Below are 22834 nucleotides of genomic sequence, written 5' to 3'. Positions count from 1 at the left end.
AGGCGAGATGGCCAGGGGGGACCCAGGTACCCCCAGCAGCCCACCCAAAACCTACCTTTTGTTCGAGATGTGCCCGGCGCAGCGACACCCGTTGCTCCAGCTTCTGGAGTTCTCTTTCGTGCTGTGCTTCTGTCTGCATCTTAATTTTGCTCTGGTATGCATTGAGCAGCTCCATCTCCTGCTGGAGTTGCAGTCTCAGGGCTTGGCATTCTGCTTCTTGGGCCTCGTCCAGCCGTAGCTGTAAGATCATTGGGAAAACAACATTCAAACCTCCACTAGTAGCTTCTCTGCTCTGACGCTAGTGACACGCTGCTCTTCCTGCTCAAAGCTGGGGGGTTTCTGTGTTGGTGGCAGATTGGGAAAGCAGGAAGGGCTTCATAAACAGCTGCTTCCCCACTGACACGGAGGCAGGAGCGCCAGAGAAGATCCAGTTCTAAAACCCCACAGTGTGAGGGGCATCAGGGAAAAGAGGCGTGTTCTGCAGGATGCCTGTTACAAGAGGGAAAGCGCTGCCTGATGCTTATTTAAAAAGTAGTTATAAACACAGCTGCATTGCTCACCACCCAGCGGCTGGGACTGTACCCCACCTCCCTGCACCTCGGCCAGGGACGCCCCGCCCGGAGGCAGGAGGCGCCGGGCGCTGCACCTACCGCTTGTGAGGCCATCATCTCATTGATGCTCTGCTCATACTGCTCTGCCAGGATGGCGAGCTTCCTCGTCTGCTCGTCCTTCAGACTCTTCAGAATTGTCTTGTGCTCACTCTTTGGAGTTACTTCCAGCTGGTGATTCTTCAGTGCTTTGTACTGCTTAGTTTGCACTTTGCATGTGTCCTGGAACTGCTTTTTGATCTGCATTTCCATAGCCTGCCAAGGAAGGAACAACGTGAAGAGCACGAAGAGGCTTTGGGAACGGAGAGGTTATAATGCATCCAAACGGGCAGGTTTGTGAGAGACAACCACAGCTCCCCTGTGCTCTGCGCTGTCTCCTGCCCCTGTACCGGGGCAAGCAGGGTGCGCTTCGCACACGGAGCCGTCTAACGAGCAGCATCAGCGCAGTCCGTCCCTGCTTCAGCACTGACCACGGGCCTGGGCTGGGAACAGGATCCACTAAGCCCTCCTCAGCCCAGGGCATTGCCGCCTTCCACCCCTGCGCCCTGCAGGTTGCCCAGCCCATCATCCTGCCGCCTACCTCCCAAAAGGGGTTTGGTTTTTCAAGGCCTCTCATTTTGTTACCTCACCAAGGACTCCCCAGCTTCCTCCCCTACCTCAGCCATGCACTACGGGAAGACTGCAGACCCGAGAACTTGTGTGACAAAGCGAGGAGGAACAGAAATCTCCCACAGCAAGAAGCTCAGAGGTTCCTAATCAGCCTAGAGCTGAACTGGGACAGATAGCACAGTGCTCAGCATACCTATGTTCTCTCTACCTGTTGACTCTGAAGGCAAGGAAGTATCACCCAACCCCATTCCTTATCAAGGTTTATAGGCTGACACCAGCAAGGGCCTGAAGAAAGCACAGCTCATCAGAAGCAAATTCCGTAACACTTTGCGAAGGACTAGCCTGTTGTTACCCAGCAGCCTCAACCAGCACAGCAATTAAAAAATCCTCAGTGAGCTCTTTGCTATAGTAGCCCACAACTTCTTATACCAGAGCAGCCCTGCGCAAAGGAAAGGGATGCCAGGGAGAACGCACGGTGCTGGTGGAGAATGGTGGTTCTGCAGCGTGGCAGCTGCACAGAGGCAACAAGCACACGGACCAGCCTGCCTGGCAGGACAGACACTGGAGGAGGAGGAAGGAAAGCTTCCAGCACCTTCAGGTTCTTTGGTTGCTGCCGGAGCTCCATGAAATGCTTCCTGTGCAGCTCCCGCTCTCGCCGCTTGTTGTATTCCAGCTGGTTCTCGAGTTCAGTCTGGTGCTGCAGCCGGATCAGGTCCATTCGCAGCTTCTGCAGCGTGTGCAGCTGCCTGTACTCCAGCTCGCGCGTCGACTCGTCGTGCCGGATCAGCATGGCGTGCTCCATTTCCTTCTGGGTCCGCTTCTTGTTTAACTCCTGCACAAGAGGACAGCAGAGCACAAGACAAAAGTTGAGGAGCAATTCTCTCTGCAGCAGTTCAATTTACGAGGCCGGGTGCCCTGGTCACTCTTCTAGATGACATCAAGGACTTCCATGTACCACAGGGAAACACAAACCCAGCAGCACGATGGGAACGCTAATGAAGCGGGCACCTTGCATCCATCCGTCCCCCTGTAACCTGCTCCTCTGGCAGCTCCTGGATCACCCCGGGAGTCTCCAGCAGGTGGCACTGGGACCACACACAAGCCCTCTGTGACTGCTGAGAATCCCAGAAGCTTTTAATAAACACATCCTGGGGTGCTCAGAGCCGGGGGTGCCTGGGCTGGGATGACTGATGGAGTCGGGGCTCTTATTTGTCTGTTTTAAGTAACCCTGAGCCCCTGCTAGGCACCGGGAGATGAGGCTTCTCATACCACTTATACTAGAACAGCCAAAGCAGAGGTGAACAGCTCCAACACACCACATCAGGTAAGAAAAAGAATTTAATCTACCACTGTGTACAGGTGGTTTTTGGCCCCAGGTGCAGCACGTTTTTAAAATGGGGATACAGCCCAAGGCTCACATGATCTTTCAATGTGCACATAAGAGTTCCTGCACATGGTGCCCTGCAGTCTAGGAAAACCTTCACTGAGTTACAAGCCAAAGAAGGGGAAGACACCAGACTCTCTCCCTGATTACTGCTAATATTTCTGTCTCAAGATATCAGCAACACCCTGTGGAGCATGGAGCTGAACCCAGCTCAGTCAAGCAGTGATTACAGCTGTACCCCTTGCTGATATTTGGTGACCTTCACAGATGGTCTGCTGGTAGGGCTCAGTTTCAGCTCTCAGGTTTACAAACTCATTGCTGTGCTTCACGCTAGCCTAAGACAGGCACAGCAGGGGCTGCCTCGCACACGCACAGCGCCCAGCACAGGGAGGGCCCAGTGCTGGCTCAGTCTAATGAGTTTCTGCAGTAGAAGCAAAATATAAGACTAATGATTCTGAGTTGTTGCTTGCATGTTGTAGTCCTGTTGTAATTCTCAACATCAGCACCTGCAAACGGGTACTTCGGGCCCTTTGGCTGTTACAGCAATGACAGGTTTGAGCTAGGAGAATTGCAAAGGAACAGGGCCAGGTCTTGTCTCCGCATTCTTGGCCAGAAGGATGTTGCACATGTTTACATTTAGGCAAAACTTGCCCCTTGACAGCCGAGATAAAAAATTAGATCTACTGGTGTGCTGACATTGTTTCCCGTGTGTGCAAAGGCAGGTAGCACACTCAGACAGCACGTCGGCCCATGCAGTGAGTTGTGGCACTTGTGCCTTCACCTTAGGACGGCACAACTAGCCTCTCTTGTGCCCACCCCAAGCCCGACTTCAGCTGACAAAGCATGAACAGAGGCACTCCACTTCTCACAAACACTTTCCCATTTGTACAAAAAGAACCTCTGTGGTTACTTAAAACATCAAGAAGAACATTCTTGAAGCATCATTTACTTCGGCTATCTGATCCAGTGAATTTGAACTAGTTAGCAGGGACATTATTTTCAAGAAATAAATTCTTAGATCATTTTGAAAGTTAGGCCTTTCAAGAGTTTAAATGCAGGAGCTCAGAGGAGTGTTTCCTGCTTAAAATACCATGGTAGGTAACAATTCTGTTCTCATCCCTGCCACAGAGCTTATATGCTGTGATAAGGCTGCCCAAATCTGATTTTTCACAGCCATTCATTTTCAGGGTGTCCGAGTTGAGATGTCCGGATGTGATCTGCAAAGCAGCTGGGCAGCCCCAGGCACATCTGAAGCCAAGGGCAGCAAAGCTCTGAACAGGTAAAATACAGGGCAACGTTAAGTACGCTGGGAAATTCAATGGTAGCAGACTAAGTACACGATTATTAGAAATTTTTGATCACTCACTCTCAGCCTTTACTAAAATACCTTCTCATCTGATAGTCTTTATCCAAAAATAACATTCATCAAGAATTCAGAAATTATAGGGACTACCATAGAAAAATCTACAAGTAATAATTCTTTCTCCAAAGTGGTATCTGACTACAGGCAGCCTGTAAGGCAAGGGTTAATAACTAATGAGGAAAAGCAAGATGTTGAACAGCTTCTCGTTAACAAACTATCAGTTCTGTGGGCTGATTTGAGCAGAGCCCAATGGAAAAGCAACACCTGACTATTTGCAGACAACCAGAATGCAGACACAAAAGAGGACTGAATTTTTGCTATTTCTTACATTTGTAGCATTTCATTCTCCAACCTTAATGTTGTTCTTTGAAGGCTATTACTGGTTTATTACACATATTTCAACTGTGTGAGTTTTCTTTAGCCAACAAGTAGAACTTCTCGCGTGACGCCCTTTCAGCCACCCTGCAGGTGGCCCAGGCACAAACTGCTCCGTGCTCTGAAAGAAGCCCAGCAGGATCCCCCCCAAATCAGACAAAGCATGGGACCCAGAGCGGGTGGCTCACGTAACGTTTCTGTCTGCAAGTCAGTGATGCCACCCCTCCTCACTTAAGAAAAGCGGCCACTTCTGTGTGGAAAACTATTTCCCAAAATCATGTTTCCTACATTTTTTTCAGTTCTGTTTAGCAACTGGAAACACGAAGATCTAGTGTCAGTCAGCAAACTGTTTTACAAATATGAAGTCAAATAATTAAAGAAATGTTTGGGAAAGGAAGTAAAGAGTGCCATACTTCCCGAATGTTCTGCTGCTCCATCTCGTGCCTCTTGGTCATCGTTTTTCTCTTGAAGAAACGGCAGTTTTTGTCATAGTAGAGTCTCTGCTGGCTGAGAAGATGGGCCTCCTCTTCAGCCTGTGTGTGCTGCAGGTTCTCTTTATGTTTGGATATCCTTTCTTGCTTCTCTTTCTTCGGCGTGCTGTGGTCCTCATTCATTTCCTGCATATGTACAGGGTCAAAAGCAAGGCTTCCCTTAGCATTACAGTGACACAGGACTTGGAGGACCTTGAATGTCTCATAGAATCATAGAATGCGTTGGGTTGGAAGGGACCTTTAGAGACCGTCCAGTCCAACCCCCCTGCAGTGAGCAGAGGTATCTTCAGCTAGATCAGGCTGCTCAGAGCCCCGTCCAACCTAACCTTCAGTATCTCTAGGGATGGGGCCTCCACCACCTCTCTAGGCAACCTGTTCCAGTGCTTCACCACCCTCCACCCCCACTGTAAGAAATTTTTTCCTTATATTCAGTGTAACCTTCAGTCACTGGCTACTCCTCTGCCACTCAGTTCATGAAAGGACACTGAAGTCCTGACCGCACCACCAGGTACCAGCAGAACCAAATTTGTCACCTGGCCATGCCCGGCCCTACTGCCTCTAGAGTTGTATTCTAAGGAGGAAAAAGTGGCCGTTAAAAAAAACCAAACATCTCAGGGGCTAAACAGTGCAGCAAGGAAAAGCCACCGCTGTGGGGGAGGCTCTGGCCATCCAGGAAAGACAATGGGCCAAACCTTTCCCAGCTCTGCGCCTGTTTTACAAAGGAGTCCAGCTTGGGCTTAAGTTTTATTTCAACAGGATTCATGCTCAATTCTCTATCGAATCAGATACCTAACAGGGCTCCTCGCTCTTCATCTTCTCACCTCTAGATACTTAACAGCAAACGATTTTGCGATATGGTGGGGGTGCTGTACTTAAGTAATGCAATTTGGGATAGATAAGCTATATCCTAAGTTAATTTTCCTAACTCATATAAGTGATTACCGCGCTTCTAATCAAGTGACACCTAAATGGCTGCTCTGATTACTCAGCTTTAGCAAAAAAATCCTCCAGATGAGGAAAAAGGGGAAGAAGAATTCCCTGTGAAATCCCTTTTTCCCTCACCGCCCTTGGTTTCAAAGATTCTGCTCTACAGCAAATTGTGAAGGCACCTCTAGCACCCTTAGAGATTATTCTAGAAATGCCTCCAGATGTTCCTAATTCCTGAAAGTTTACTTGCTAAGAATCATAATCATGCTTCCAAGCATGACAGTATCCCTTAAACCCCTGGGCTGGCCCAGGTTTGTCAAAATGAAAGTCTAGTTCATGTTCATTCCACACCCCGCTTCAGCCCTGAAAATGATGGTTTCTTGCCTCTTTAATCTTTTCCTTGCAAAGCTTGTATTGTTTCTTCTGACTTTCTAAAAAGGTCGCCAGGTCTTTCTTTTGCTGAGCCAAAATCTGTTGCTGGAATTTCTTTTCATCTGCTGCAGCTGCCTTTGCCTGCAAGGCACAGAGAGAGACGGGGTAGGGTGGGGGGAGAGACAAAAAAAGCAAAAACCAAAGGGGTAAGGGAGCAGGTACTGAATCCAGCACAAATCAGTCTTCTGTGGTGTGTTTTTTGGTCTGTCATTCTCCCATCACTCAAAGCCATGAGTATTCAGGCCACATGAGAGCTGCTTGCACAAAAACGGCACAATGCCCACGTACATTTGAGTTCCCTCACGCTTCTTACCTCTCCACCAGAACCACCCCAGAGGGTAAAACCCCACTAGTTTACCATATGGATTAACATGTTGATTTTCAAACAGGCTGAGTAACAGCAGCAAGCTCTGTCACTGCCTCAGCCATGAGGTAGAAGCCCCCTCCAAGCTCTCCACAGAGTTTGTCTGTCTTTCAGCCAGCTATCAGTAGCTACAGTATTGGTCGATGCCAATGGAGTGCCCATCATCCAGAAGGTTGAAGCCATTTCACAAAGCTAGCCAGGGCAGCCCCAGACAGCAACCATACAGCACACTTAACAAGGGTTTTAAGCAGTACTTCCACAGCCTTCTCTTAGAGATGCGCTACACACTTCTCCCTCCAATCTTCTTGTACAGCTAGGGAGCCTATAACTCTACTCACCTCTTTCTCCATCACAGCCACTTGCTTCTTGGCCAGCTTCTCCAGCTCAATGGACGAGTTGTTGGCATGCGTCTCCACCTCCTTCTGCAGCTTGAGGCGGTGCTCGTCCATCTCGGCCTTCAACTTGTTTTCCAGGGCGATCAGCTGCTTCTGGTGCTGGCGCCGCATCCGCTTATATCCTGACATCTGTTCCCGCAACTCGTTCTCCTGCTCATGCTCATGGATCTGTCTTGTAACCTGTTGTCAGGAAAAGGGGAAGAAGTGCTACATGGCCTTCTTCACATACAAGCTGTCCCCATATTAGCTGCTTACCTGTATACCAGACCCTGCTTTGCTGTACTCTTAGAAACCAACTTTCAGGGAATGCTGTTCCAGATTTTGGAGGGTGCTACTGTTTGATATCCCAAACCAGGCCATCAGGTTTCTCTCTCTTGATTTCCACACCCTGCCCCCATCTTTAATTAGAATTTTACACGTGTTTTCAGTAACACAGCAGAAAAACGTCACGTTACAAATAACGCAAACAGCAGGTTACTTCTGGAAACAAAGGCGGCTGCTGGACAACCTTCATACACAGGACTCAAATTGTGAGGGTGACATGGACTTACAAGATGGCACCCATTTTAAGAAATCCCCCAACCCCCGCATCCTTTCCTCCCTCCCTGAGTCACCACGGTTCCAATTAAGTTCCTCAATACCTATTTTCTGCAATGAGTAGCCTCCTTCAAAATTTCTTCTTAAAATTCAAGAGGAGGGCAGACCGAGCTCATTCCCCACCAGAACGGAAAGTTTTCTAACAAGGGAACACTGCTCTGGAATTGTGTGCTCTTAACAAGATTGATCAGATGGTCTAAGCAGATTTAAAACCCTGCTCAGCTGAAACAAACCCACAAGTTCCACATTCATTTCCATGCCTAAGTGCATCCATGTGAAAGGAGGAAAAAAAAAATCCAGTAAGGTTTGCCAAAAATTTTCAGAAGAAAATGGAAACGGTAATGCTTCCATTTCAAAAGAAGAAGTGTCCAAGACTGATATTATTATTTTTATTTTTTTATACAGTCCCAGGAACTTCACATAGAAGGATCTACTGGTCTTTTACGATAGACGCGGGAGCCAAATGCTGAAGCCCTTAGTACATGTGTAGAGCTGCAGTCCCTGGTTCTGTACAAGAGGACCTCTCCCTCTCATACTTAACAAGTATGAAGCAAAGAGCTAAGCCCTTTGAAGGTGATCACTGAAGCTTTATGAACAACAGTCCTTCCTGCAGTCTGCAGGAGCCCAGTCTTCCTAATCAATTTCTCCATAGCAGTCAAGAGAAAGAACTGGCACCTACTACAGTACTGCTGTCATTCAAAGGCTGTTTTTCAGAGGTCTTCAAAGCAAGTTCAGATGTAGGATAGGATGCACTTACAGACCTGAGAAGGCTTAAGTTCAACAGAAGAAGAGCAGCTGCTTTACCGAGCAGCAAACCAAGCCCACTTGCTGGCAGCCCTGTGCTACGGGACTAGTAGCTGATAGGAAGCCATCACGTAAGAGCTCCAAAATCAACAAGCAAGCTTAACACCACGACTGAAGCGTCACCCAGGGCAGACAGCGTGCTGCCACCTGGCTCAGCTCAAACGACTACCAATACTTGGGAGGGGTGTGAAGAGGAGGTTAGGAAGAGCCTTGCGCAGCCTTCACCTTGAAACAGATTAACAACGAGTTACGCAGTAAATAGTTACCAACCAAGAAAATTATAGCCAGAGTCCCAGAATAGAAAGAAGACATGAAAAGATGACGCTACTGAAGTGGACAGCCTCTATTTTCCCCCCACCCCTTCCAGAGACAAAATTAAACATCTCATTGCGAAGAAAACAAAGAACTAGTCTGACTGGAGTGCTGTGTCAGACTCCTTTACCAGGAAGTGACAATGGTGGGTTCACCACATTAGTGAAGTCAAACATCAACTCTGAGGTAAGTGATGATGCATAAATCACATCCTCTTCCTACAAGGAATTTGGGGATGTTATTTTCAAGTTGACTAGATTAAATATACACTTACACCTCAGCAACTGGTATAACATAGTAGCCTTCAAATGCTTGAGACGAGGTAATGAAACAGACCTAAGCCAGACACCAGGAGTATGTGAGATGGTAGAAGTGTCTACAGAAACACTAACACAGTATGAACCCTGTGTACTCTATAGTTCAAAAAGCATTTTTTTTAAAGTGTAATAGTGACAGCTATACTTTGCAGAAGTTGGTAAGCATTTGTGGGAACTTGCATGTTTCAGTCAAGTTCAGCAAGAATAAGATCTCTGACAGAAGCTTCCAGGTAATGAGTTTCTCTGAGAAGTCATCCAAGTTAATTATAAGAGACAGATGTCAGGAAAGGCAGGCAAAACCCCAACATCTCACATATGCCATTCACTACAGTAAATGACATAGGACTTGCAGAGAACAGACTTGGTCAGGGACTTGCAGAGGCATGGAGATACAGTAAGTACCATGCAGCAGGACAAGATCTTCCTAGATGTGCTATTTTTGAGGCCCAGCCTTTTTGTGAACAGTGGGAAGTTCTGCACAGCATACTCCATTCCAAGAAGTTGGTAGAACAAAGCAAACAGCAAGAGCATAAGGAAAAACGGATCTAAGAATCCACTAGCAACTTTGCCAGGCTCCCCTTTGGTCTCATCTCTAATGTGATTTAGAACAGGCACTTGTTTTATTTACAGCAAAAATCATTAAACTTTTGTCCTTATTATTTTGCTGCTCCTGTGCACCTCATTTCCAGTTTTGCTCAGTTTGTCTCCATCAGGACAAGAATTTAATCTCTGAGAGACTTCACATTAGGTCTGGGATATTTACCCCCAACAACAGGATGCAATTACTAATTGTAACAGTAGCTGATAAAGCCTTCCAGTCACAGCAGCAGACGAGACATTAAAGAGTCAGAGGAACACACAAGAATTTCATTCCTGGAGAAGGAGGGTGGTAGACCTGGTGGACATTTTGTAGATTTAATGTCTGCACACTCATGCTAAAGACCTAATTTATCACCGTATTCTTTAATCGAGACTAACATTCTTCAGAACTCCAGTTTTGAAGACAAGGTCTCCAAACGGTGATCTCAGAGCATGGATGGAATTGGAAGAAATTGACATTAGTTACTGAATATGCCCAGTTCAGTACCAGAGAAGTTCTTCAGACTAAGCATGTCAACACGCGAATGAACGAAGGATTATGGTTTTAAAGATGAAGCCCCTAATGAATGAACAGCTTGAGCAACCATTTTAGAAAGAAAATTTGGGGAAATTCCAGTAATCACTTGGAACTTTACAAAGTATTTCACAAACATAATGCCATAGATTATCACGGGAAAAAAGATGACAACCGAATTGCTCATTGCAAGATTTGTTCTTCACATAACCAGAAAATGTAGAATGCTTTAAAGCAGAAAACTGCAGTTTCCTGAAGATCTGTTTGAAGCATGCAATAATCAATCAGGTTATCAGCAAGACCAAAAAAAACCTATATGAAGCAGAACAGCTTTTATCAAGGCATGACATTTTCTCAGTTTCTTATCTCTCTGTATCTTTGGCACACACAGAACGAACCTACTTCCACAGGCAGCTCACTTGCCATAAAATCCAAACTTTCTCCCTTTCACCCCTCCAAGATTTTTGCTTTCCATAAGGAAGTTGGGCTACAACTTCTCTAAACCAGCAGCTCTTTAGAGTTCCTTGTTCTACACTGTTTAACCAAGATACCAAACACTCTCCTAAAGGACAGATATTCTCAGCTCTCGATAACCAACTAAAATACTGAGCTCCTCTTTGCTGGCCAAGGCAGAGTATTAAGCAAGATACTGCCAGCAGCCTCTCTCAGCAAGGGAACAACTTTGAGATGAGAAAGAACAAGTTCAGTATTTTTAGAGCAAAGATCCATAAAGGCAGTGCCAGATGAGTCCGTTAGGAGAAACTCAACCATCTGGAATGAGACGTCATTGCTTCAGCAGAAGAGGGTGCAGGAGAAGAGCCATCCTGTAAACGTACCTGGTTTTGGAGTCAGACTGCCCTGGTGTCATTTTAATGGCCACATCCAGAGAAGCCTGCTCACATGTACCTAGACGTTTTTGTGGCTAGACATCTGGCTTTGCAGACCCAGAATGAGATCACATAATTCTTTTGGATATCAAAGAGAATGCCAAGGCCTTTGACAGAGTCCACACTGACCTTTCTATGAAGTTTTAAATATTAGATCATTTCATTTGAAAACTGTAAAAGCAGCTATCAAGGGAATGCATGAGGCAGTGGGGACTTAAGGGGTCACGCATGAAAGACACCCAGAATTGCAGATTGATGCATCTCTGCACATATTTAAAAACACCTTTCACTGGAAAGTGTTGATAGGTGTACTCTTATCAACATGCACGAACTCTACCTTTCTTCTTAAACACTGCTTTCTGAGCGTCAAGGCTTAGCTTTCTAGTTGTAACTTTTAATTTATGGATCACTGAGAGTCTGCAAAAGAATATGGAGATGTAGTAGGTACCTGATCTCCATTTCAGATACTTTCACTACAGCAGCAGTAACATGCAGTGCATTTTCCACCACTGTTCCAAGTGAGTGATGGTTACTGTTGCCACAAGAGTGTCATGCAGAAAAAGAAAAAAAAGAAAAAAAGAAAGAAAAAGAGTGTGTATGTGTAAGAGGTAGGCTGGTCTACATGATGACCAAAGAGAAAGCTGGCCCAGGAAGGAGTGACTAATAAAACTGTTGTTTGAATTACAATCAAAGGTAAGCTCCTTCAGCTTTCTTAACCACATTTGCTCAACTTTTTGCATTTTTTTTTAACCTGAGTAATAGCAAAGCATCACTGAAAGACTGGAAAGTTGTATTCAGAACCTGTTTCTTTGTGGATAGCCCATTTCCCTATTTTTCCTGGGAGTCTGTCCAGCTTCCTTCTTATTCACGTGATGCTTTTACAGAGCAACGGGGCAGGGGAATCACACATTTGGAGTGTAGAGCAGTCTAATGTAGTTCTCCTGTCTGTAACCCCCACACTTGCTGAAACTTCTAGAGCTTATTTTTGCAAAGAGACCCAACTTCCAAGTTGAGAACACTCTTTTAGAAATGCCAGTCTTTCCTCTATCTGCAATAGCCTGATTTAAGGGTGAATAATAAGGACTTGAGGGCCCAAGACCCTGGACTCCACCAGCAGGAACAGCTGTGAAGCAACAGGAAGAGGCCCCAGCCCCCAGACTCGGTGCTTTTCCTCTATAATGCTGCCCTCCTCTCATGCTGGGGGGTGGTGTTCAGCAAATCCCACAGCAGAAGTTTTTACACCCAAATATCATCCCATATAATTGAATTTGGGGTCAGAACTCCCTTTTCTGAATCTCTGCAATACAGGCCACCTGATGCTCTCAACTGCATAACCTTTCTGTGCTCAGGAAACTGTACCCAGCTGCTGAGAAAGCAATGGTCAGCAGCAGCAATGTAGGGAACCACCAAAACATGCTGGTTTGCTTAGTTTTTAACACTGTGGGATCTTGAGCACCCATTCATATAGCATTAAGTTTTTCAAGAAGCTGTTGAAAGAGTAAGTTAACACAGCAAGGTGAATAAAGCCTGAACTTCTGGTTTCACACTGCAAGTTCCAGATATGTGTAGGTCACTCTCCCCACATCAGCTGCATGGCTGACCTTACACTCCCCATGGATATTTAAGCAGGAGACAAGGGGACAGGCATGAGAGAAGTTTTCCCTTGGCCAGAAGAGCAGCAGCATTCAGCACCACTACCCACTGACATCATCCAGCCACCGAGCGGTGATTGAATGCACAGTGATAAAAAAAGTGTGCTGACAGCCATGCCGGCACTTCAAACCCCGGCACGTACGCTGGCATTCTTCATGTTCTCTGGAATAGGTTTCGACTTAGCATTTTTCCTTCTAGATTTCCATTTTGGAACATAAACAGGTGGAAATTAAATATTATTAAGGGGAAAGCCCACCACAAGGTTAACTGAAATGAAATCAAATATTTCTGTTGTAATCACAGGGAAACTTCTCCCCCACCACGTAACCTCAGAACCTAAGGACACAGTAACAGCTCCTGTAGTACCGAGGTGGTGCTTTGGGAACTTCCCTCCATACTGGGAAGGGGATATGTGTGCATATGATGGGGCCAACAAAGCTTTTGCATGGCACTTACTACCACGTACTTTTCCGAAGGCCTGCTGGCTAACATCGTGAGCTAACTGGTGGGACTTCCTTCTCCCCCAGAAGATACTGTGCTGTGCATGTACTGCTCATGCTAAGCTCACCCTAAGCGTGCACCCTAAGCCCTCCCAGCATGAGCCCAGACACTCTGCATATCAGAGCACGTTCCACAGAAAACCAAAAAAGAAAAAAGTTCTCCAAAAAGCCTACCATCTTCCCCGCCCGGTATTAATGTTAGCTTTATTATCGTTTGGTCACTGAAGCAGAGAGATTTAGTAAATCCATGTGACTAAGGAATTAAGGCAGACCCAGTCCCAGCCCCACAGGAGGCTGCCACGGGATTTAGGAGTGACCTTGGGACATTAGCTGTCTTCCCCAGAGCTTAGAGGGCTGGGAAGACCTCACAGTTCATACCTTCATGTGAATATCTTTCATCAGCTCCCAAGGGGCCTTGCCATGCAATACCTTCAAGCCACCCAAGTAGCCCAGGGATGGCATACTCAAGGAAGATAGGAGTTATGGACTCTGCTGCTAAAAACAGCTTTCCACAGGGAGTAAGAAAATATTAATATATTCAACAGATATATCTATCAATCAAATTGTATATATGCTTGGGGTATGATGCTTAAGTCATTCATAATTTCTTCCTTCTAGCCAACCTAACTGGATCCTACTTTTATTAGCTCAGTGCAGGCAACAGTGTCAGCACTGTAGTGGGTGCATGCACGCACACACACGCATACATACAAAAGAAAAAAATTTACAAGGCAGAGGGTCTCCAGGAGACCAGAGATGCTGCCTGTGTCAGGTCTGCTGCATGAAGTCCTCCAATGCACACATTTCTAGGTCACACTTTAAACTGGAGGGGAGGAGGGAGGGAAGGGGGAGCAGGGGACACCGGCCTGGGGAACACTCAGGCTACGGCTATCCAGAAGTACACCTGCAAAAGATGGAACTCAGATGCTCTCCCCAAATCTCAGCCCATAAAGCATCTGGCCAGAAGTCGGTATGCCACAGCATCATTTTAAATCTTAGCAGCAGCAACCACCACACAGAAAAATTTTGGCTACTGACACTGCTGCTGCTTTTTCCCTCCACTCACAACCTTTAGCTGTGGTCACACACGTACGCACAGTCTGTCTCATGCACGTAGAAATCCAAAGCGATTCAGGGGATCAAGAAATGGTGGTGTTGAAGGAAAAAACCCCACCGTTCAGGCAGGGTAAAACAAGAAGGGGAGGGCTCGCTGGTGTAATTTCAGGGTTGGTCTAGGATGATGTCATAGCACTGAGCAAGTGCCATGGCCAAACAGCGGGTACTTACGCTCCCCATCCATCTGACCACTAATACCATTGGGCTGAAATATTTCAGATTACATTTATTTTAGGCTTTAAAAGGCCATTTTTCACTCCTTTCCCTCAAAAAGGTTGCTACCGACTGCAGCCTGTGCGGATGCAAGGTGGGGGAGGCGGCACGACAACTAACTCTTCTGGCACACACCCCTTTCCCTACTACAAAGGCATCCACAGCAATCACATTTGCAATAGTACAAATCTTGATGGATTCACCCCATCCCCCTCCTCTTTGTAAGCCCACAGCCCGCTGTAAGCCCTCTCCGATATTGCAACCCAGCAATCCTTCTGAGGGATCAAGCTGAAAAATGCAGTCACGGTACAGTTGCTTGAAATAAATGAATGAATGAAAAAAGAGCCAGCAGCTCAGCCAGGAAGGAGCAATCTTATTGTTTCAAAACCATCTGCATCTGCATCTCCACAGCATTTAAGCATATCGCACACGAGCACACACACACACTTTATGCACATGCAAATAAACATATTAACGAAAGAGATAGGTGGAAAAGGGGGAGGGGAGGAAATCTAGGATTATATTAACTTCATCCAGGAAAGTGGCTTATTTCACATATACTGGAAATACACAAAGAAATTAAATATATTCTACATCTTACATCTCACACACACAGAGCTAAAATATCTTTCAGTGCAATATCTAGTTGCTATGCCAACAACAACAAAAATAATTAGGAGAGAAAAAAAAAAATTTCCTGACCCCTTTGCAGAGGGAGAGGGGGAGAGAGGAGGTGGGGTGGGGTGGCTGCTTACCAAAGATGCTGATTTGATTGTGGCAAAGCGCTCTCGGTTCCGGTAGTGGAGGGCCTGATTCTGCACTGACTGGGTAGGCCGCACCTCAGGCCTGCGATCCCTGTGGCCCACCTCATCCCTTATAAATACATGATCCTGCAGAAATGGATAAAAACAAGGAGAAAGTCCAGCTGTGCTCTTCCCGCGGCGGCTGCCTCTCTCTCACCCCTCTGTCTGCACAAGCGCCGCTGTTTGAGAGGCATAGTTCAGCTCTCTGCTAGCCCCGGCAGCTCCCACGGTACAAAATGAATAAGCAACACATTGCAGGCTTGGGTTCGGCGTGTCAGCTGATCGCTAGCGGGATGCCTTCTGAATCCCTGGCTGGGTTTTGGATTTTTTTTTTTTTTTTTTTTTTAAACCTCCAGTATTACATATGTGCAAAAAAAAAGACTCGAAAGCATAAAGCAATGCAGAGCTATCGGACTCCTCAGAAAGGTCGGCTTCAAGCACTGCAACCAAGCAATCCCATTAAAAATGTGATTTCCATGTCTAGCAAAGAAGATGCTGTTCCTTTTTAACACAAGAGTAACATTTTGCCTCATTCCCTTTGCTGAGTGGTTCGTCCTCAATAGGGTTTTCTTTGTCTCTTGTGTGCTATCTGCTGTGGAGGACGAGCGTGCTGGCTAGAACCATGGCAGGCTGGAGAGGACCGGGAAAGCCTCCGTGACCGCTCTGGGATCCTGCTTTCCAGTCATGATCCTGCACAGTTCTAGCACTTTCTCTCCACAGCCCACAAAGGATTTTTTTTTTTTTTTTCTCCCCCCTTTTAAAGCAACAGCTCTCAGGTTTTAGCACAAATGGTTCCCGGTGCAACCTCCCTCTTGCTGGCCAGCAAGGCTTCACGAGGAGCGGCTGTGCATTTGCGAAACGGCGCGTGCAAATTTTGCAGCAAAGCCCTCGTCAAGCGTATAGAGCAGGGACCCTAACCAGAAAGGCCGGCAGAAAACGCCACCACAGTCTTGCTGACCGAAATGGTGACTGCCAAAAGTCAGTGCACCTGCAGGCTATGCCTTCAGGACAGAGCAGGCTTTGGACACTGGGCATGTCCTGCTGCCTCCCACTGCAGCCTGCCCAGCGGCATGGGCTCCACAGGGCAGCAGTGACGGCAGCCAGCGCTGGCACACCTGCCACGCTGCCATCTACCAGTTTCATGACTCCCATCCTCAGGTTCCAGCTCCTAAAGACTCAAAGGAAAGCTGAGATTCTTCCTGAATTAAATCAAGGTTCCAATTATCAGGGATGCAAAATAAAGGCTGCAAGCACCTATGCCAAAAGGCAGGTAGAAGACGCCAACCCTTGCAGAGAATGGCTGCCTCCATGCACCGGGTGTTTGCAGGTGAGCAGAAGCAGCTTTGCCACGCTGCCATGCCAAAGCAGACACCGGTAAGGTCAGAAAGCCCTATGGTGAGAAACCATCCGATACGGAGTAGCATCTCCACCATGACACTGCGGTCATACTGACGCTCCTTTCCCACTCCGCAGGCACTTGTTTCCCCCTCTGCTGTCCTCAACTTCTAGCTGCTTCTAGTCTGGACCCACGCACGTTCAGCCGCTTTCAATATGATTCTGTAAATGATTTCAAGCAAAAGCCAAAACGGTACAGAAATGCTGATATAAAGAGCTGAATGACACGTTGATTTAAAGTGCTTTAAGCCTAATGCCTTTCCTCATATCCTTCATTTTGAGCGTTCCTGCTCCATGCTCAGCTTCCACCTGCCTTTGCGCCGAGAGAGCACAACAGCCAAAACCATCGCAGAACGAAGCCTGCGCCAGCCCCTGCGTACCCACCCGAGGGAGGCAGAACAAGCTAAAACAGTTCAAAAGGACAGTCCTCCATAGAAGCAGTAGGACTACGGAGTGTAATAAAAGGTTGCAGTTTCATTTGATATTGGTCATCCTTAATACCAGACTTTTTGTTCCACTGTCTTAACAGGGGAAGGCAGTGTTACAGAAGGGCAGTTACTGGCAATTGGGCTGATGTTAGATTTTCAGCTTGTGCATGGTTGTATGACAGGCAGGGCCCTCAGACTTGCATGCTTTCCTGAAAAAGGTACATCTTAGGCTCTAAAACAGTCATACCAAAAAAAAAAAATCTTGATTAAACATTTAAAGTTTAACAGTGTCGCTCAGTTTAATTGCAATTGTGGCTTCACTGGAAGAATATCAGTCCCAAGTCTTCTATAGCTTTGCAGCACTCTCACCTATCAAGGAGGTGTAATAAGGACTCTGAAATACAATCGGGGATACCCCAGATAAGCCAAAGCAGACAGGCTGGCTACTAACATCACCTTTTAGTTTGGTATTTCTACTGATGTGTTTTGGAGCCTTCTGGCACAACGGCCCCCTAGCCAGGCAAGGGGCAGTGCTAGAAGCAACGCTGAACTTGGCCTCTTGCTCTCCAACAAGCAGCTCTGCAGAGGTAAACTTGGCTCTTTGGGGCTTGCACAAACACAGCCTCATGTGAATGCACTGGCAGGAGGCAAGCTGGAGCAAGTGGAAGGGAGTCAGCGACTGCAAAAGGGAACTCCTTTGATACAGGCTGACCTTGGAGCACCTCAGATACAAAATCAAATTAGAGAGCTGGGCAATCCCCAGCTGTATGAAGCTGAACAAGGGCTAGCGCTGGGTTTTGCCCCTGGGGCTCGGCAGCTGGGGCTGTACAGCCAGCCTGGGGAGCGAGGGGCTGGGGAGCAGCTCTGCAGGGACCTGGGGGGCTCTGCTCGATGGCAAGTTGAACCCGAGCCACCAGCGTGCCCTGGCAGCCAAGAGGGGCAACCGTGCCCTGGGGGGCATCGAGCCCTGCATCGCAGCTGGGCGAGGGGGGGGATTGTCCCGCTCTGCTCCGCGCTGGGGCGGCCTCACCTCCAGTGCTGGGCGCAGTGTTGGGTGCCACAGTGTATTAAGGACATAAAACTACTAGAGTGTCCAGAGGAGGGCCACAAGGTTGGTGAAGGGTTTAGAGGAGAAACTACAAGAAGTGGCTAAAGTGGTTTGTTCAGCTGGAGCAGAGGAGGCCGAGGGCAGCCCTCGTGGTGCTCTGCAGCTCCCTCCCAAGGGGAGGAGGAGGGGCAGGCACTGGTCTCTGCTCTCTGGTGACCAACGCCAGGCCCCGAGGGAATGGCAGGGAGATGTGCCTGGGGAGGGTTAGGCTGGGCATTAGGGAAAGGTCCTTCCCCCAGAGGGTGGTGGGGCCCTGGCACAGGCTCCCCAGAGAGGCATCACGGCACCAGCCTGGCGATATTCCAGAAGCACTTGGACGAGGCCCTCAGAGACACAGTGTGAATTTGGGGTGTCCTGTGCAGGGACAGGAGCTGGGCTCGATGGTCCTTGTGGGTCCCTCCCAGCTCAGGGCATTCTGTGATTCTATGAAAATAAAGCTGAATAAAAAGGTCCTGTGGTAAAGATTTGTAAGACTTACCCATCTGAACCACAGAGGACCGAAGAGGAACAATAGTACACAGGAGCTACTATTATTCTACTGTGGCTATGAAACTAAGGTGTAGACAGGACAAATGTTCCCCATGTCACACACAAAGCCTGCAGCAGCACACATGAATGTACGAGGTTCCTAAGGTCTGCTGGCAATACCCCAATCTCCGGACCACCTTCCCTCTCTCCATTACATTAGTATGCCAGGGTGAATGTGAAATATTAAAACCAGAGAAGCAGCAGCAAATAACTGGAAAAAAAAAAGGCTACTTGAAATGGGCATTCAGATTTTACAGAATGCTCCAAATCAGCACCTAAAATGACAAGTTGAAACTGTAATTACTTCTTATACAGGAAAGTTAATCTGTGTGGTACTTTCTGTTATTTAAGAGGTGGATTCTTAGAGGGCAGAATGTCATCCTGGTCTTGTTTTATGGGACTTCTAGTTACTTCAGTGCACATAAGCAGCTCACAGCAGAATCTAATTGCCCTACAGGAATGTGAATTAGCTGCATTCTCCAGTTCAAATTGAGCTGGGCAAGGAATGAGAAAATTCCTTTGCAACTGAGCAAGCAAAACGACCAATTTCAAGTGGACAAAAAACTCTGAGGTTGTCCTCAGCACCCCTTAATCTGGAATCTGCGGCTTCTGCATCAGGCAGGCAACCACTATTAACTCTCAAAGAAGCCCATGCAACCTTAATAGGCAAAACATTTTTCAGAAAAGCTGTCACATTTCCAGAAATAAAATCACTTGACATGAAGAGTTACTGAATCTAGCAAGTTATACTACCACAGAGACTGCTAGTGAACAGAGACCTATAAGATATATAAACACACGAGTAGCCTTATCTCCACCAACCTTCCTCAGACAATGTGACTGATGGCTACTACAACAGACATCTACCACAAACCCAGAAAATAGATTCCTGCTCTTTTTATTTTATTTTCTTCTCCCAAAAGCTTCCTGAGAGACACTGCAATCATATCTCCTTTCAGATGTTGGCACAAATAGGAAATTTTGTTTCAAACTTTTAGCTCCAGCTTTGTGGGAAACAAAGATGCACAACTGTCACCTTAGCTTACGTTATTCAGTAAGTAAAATCTGATCAAAGGCACCCCAGAAACTCATCAAGTTTGGGTTAGGGTATCTCTCGGCCCTAAATCTGCAGTTCAAACATTGGTTTGTTTTTAAAGTAATGTATGTTCCCTGTATATATTTCACTTTCCATCTGTTTTCTGTGTTTATTGCAATATTTGCCTTATGAATACAACTTCAGGCATGCTCAGATCACAACTCACATTAAACCATTAAAATCCTGCTATTTAGGGTCAACAATCTAAAGCTGCCAACTTCCTATTGAAGAAATAATTTGTTCTTCTGACTGTACTATCTGCTACATAAGCAGTGTTCAGGCTGATCATGACAAACGGGGGTATTTGGCTGGGTGCTGGCTTTGAAATTACTGATCATATTTGCCAGGACAAAACTCTCAAGCATTTCTACGGTATTATCTGATCAGAGAGCTGGTGGAGCTTCCAGTTGCTTAAGAGATGCTAAAGAGCAAGTCTCCCCAAAACAAGGACAAAACCAGAAGGCATGACACTTACATATATTATGGATTAATAAGTACCTTAAAAAAAAGTTCTTGTGGAAGTCTGGATAAACAGAAATACAGAGAAGCAGTTGGAACATTTGTTCAGACAAACCAATTCAGGGAGCTTCCAGCTAGATCTCTAAATGGCTACAACTGGTGTATTGTCTGGGCATCTTACAGCCCTCATGGGTTTCTGCTCAAACTGATGAGTCTTGCCCAAGGTCACCCTCAGAGTAAGAACCTGAATTTTGCTCTCTAGAGTCTCATGCCAATTCTACCACACACGGTCTTTTCATCCTCCTCACTGGAAAAAGAGCTTTACCATCCGCTGCCTCTAATACCAGCACAACATTTCAGGAGTATCTGCTTAACACTGTTGCCATGCATTTTTACGAGCAACACTAACAGGATGTTGCTAGCAGTACCTTCACTTTATGTTCAAAATATTCTGACTAGACTCCTTCCTGATAACACTCAATAATTACACTTATCAAATCATGTTTTGTTTTTAGAGAAAGACATAGCTTGTTCCAAGAAACACTAGGGGGAAAAAAAAAAACCACAAACACATAGCTGCAACAAAACTTCCTAGGTTAATAAAATACCAGCTCAGAAGACAATCAGAACAAGCATGCTATAGAAGCAAACAGAAAACAACTCATTAGGTAGATAAGAGTTGATTTTTTTTTTCCAACAGAAAAAAATTCAATGAGAATTTTGCTTCAGATTTTAATCACAGCAAAACCAGGCAGACAGATCTATAAATTGCCTTTGATATTTACATTTGTTCAGTACATAACATTGTTATATGCTGAAGCAACCCTTGCATTGACGAAGCATCAAACACAAGAATTAACAAAATACAAAGGAATCCCATCGTCTTCAGCAGCTGATTTAGGAACTAACATAAACCCCAACTGTAAACTCTGATCACACTAGACTAGCCTAAAGCTGAAGCATCCAAACTTTCGCCTCGAAAGGAACATTCAGTTGCATGCTGCATTTGTTGTTACGTCCACCAAGTAAAAACCTTCTCAAACACTGTTTACACAAGAGGATTCACTAACTGGAAAGAACTGCCAGTCTCTCAGACAAATAGGAAAGGCAATTTCTGAGCTGTACTGAGGACTTTAATGGAATTGCAGCAAATCCCTTCCTTCTAAGAATTGAAAGGGCAAGGGAAAACAAGTGTGCGATCATTCATTTTAACACATCGCACTAAATGCCTTGACAATCTACAGAGAGGGTTAAGTATCAAAAGTCTTTCAAGAAAAGGCTTCACGTCACCAACCTGCTTGATGCGACTCCAGAAGGTACGTGAGGAGTCATCGCTGCCAGGACACGCCGGCCAAAACTCAGTAAGTCATTACCTAAATATCCTTTACATCTCATAAAATCAACATCTTTTCCAAGTATGAATCATAAATCTTGATATGTAGGAAAACACCCTCAGCTTTGCCTGAGCTGTAACTCATGTAGAAGAGCCATGCCAGAACACTCCCATCCATGGAATTCAGCATGAATGCTGCATCACAGCAGTGACACGCAAAGCGTACAGGTTCATTTAATGGGTTTGGAAAGTCAGTCAAGTTGTAACGGTTATTACAGAAGTACGTTTTTATTACAGACCATAGGCAAGAATTTGTGATGATCAACTATGAACATCCCCTTTTCATCCTTTGGTTATAAACTAGATTTTAATCAGAAGATTTCCCTGATGTTTTTATTGCCCAAGTTTCATCTTCGTAAGTACTGATGGTTTTAAGGTTGAAGTAAGTAACAACAGCTCTGTATTGCAATTGAACAGAACAATACTGTACGGTTTTTTTGTTTCGATTAAAAGAGAACAATCTTTTTTACTATTATAAAGTTTTATGGAAATAATACCGTGTGGGCGCATTCTAAAACCTACCACTTGGCATATTCATTTAGGACAACAAAATAACCTTTCTGGGAAGCCATCTGTACACACACTGACATATACCAGCAGTGACAAACTACCTACGATGCATCAACCGATGTTTATATTCTCAGGAAGCCAAAATCTTCATCCTCATTTTAAGGTGAATTAACTGATACCTATCTCCTTTTCAAATCTGGGTTATGTGTCTTTGAAGCACAATGTATGTCGAGTTTAACTACCTGCCCCATTTTGTTTTTCCTTTGGGTTTTATTTTTCCTGCGCTCTCAGATACAACTGGGTTTGCATTAGAGCTGCCATATACTCTTCAGTCCTCAACCTGTGTGGCTGAACAACTGAATTAGCTCCCAACAGGAGATGGACACAAGAATGTGCATCCATAGGTAAGATGATCCCTATGTTAACTGTTATGTTAACTGTCTTCACAAAAGAGACGTTAGAAAATCAGAACTCTTACACTGATCGTATTGACACTTACATGAGGGAGGTCACCAATCTGAAACCTGCAAAGGGGCAAGGAAAAGTTCATAGCAGGACAACTCATCCAGGCTGGACATCTGAATTTCCTCTAAAGAATTTGCTGGTGATTAAGGCATCCTCCTGAGGAAGCAGTCTGATTCCTACGGATGGAC

The 22834-nt window shown here is 46.0% G+C and overlaps 1 protein-coding gene across 6 annotated transcripts in view; it reads right to left on the bottom strand.

Annotated features, from left to right (window-relative positions):
* The window catches only part of TAOK3 (TAO kinase 3), a 95319-nt gene that overhangs the window by 1437 nt on the left and 71048 nt on the right, over positions 1–22834 (bottom strand). For all 6 annotated transcript variants that reach the window (XM_064466691.1, XM_064466697.1, XM_064466692.1 and 3 more), the window contains 7 exons: positions 15217–15351; positions 6892–7128; positions 6142–6270; positions 4753–4956; positions 1810–2049; positions 651–863; positions 56–238 (listed from right to left, as the gene is read on the bottom strand). In XM_064466691.1, coding sequence (XP_064322761.1) covers positions 56–238; positions 651–863; positions 1810–2049; positions 4753–4956; positions 6142–6270; positions 6892–7128; positions 15217–15351 — 1341 coding nt within the window. The remainder of the gene's footprint in view (positions 1–55; positions 239–650; positions 864–1809; positions 2050–4752; positions 4957–6141; positions 6271–6891; positions 7129–15216; positions 15352–22834) is intronic.

This window comes from Phalacrocorax carbo, chromosome 15 (assembly GCF_963921805.1).
Source record: "Phalacrocorax carbo chromosome 15, bPhaCar2.1, whole genome shotgun sequence".
Taxonomy (NCBI): Eukaryota; Metazoa; Chordata; class Aves; order Suliformes; family Phalacrocoracidae; genus Phalacrocorax; species Phalacrocorax carbo.
Note: the sequence above shows the minus strand (reverse complement) of the source record. Positions and strands in the feature narration are given on the sequence as shown.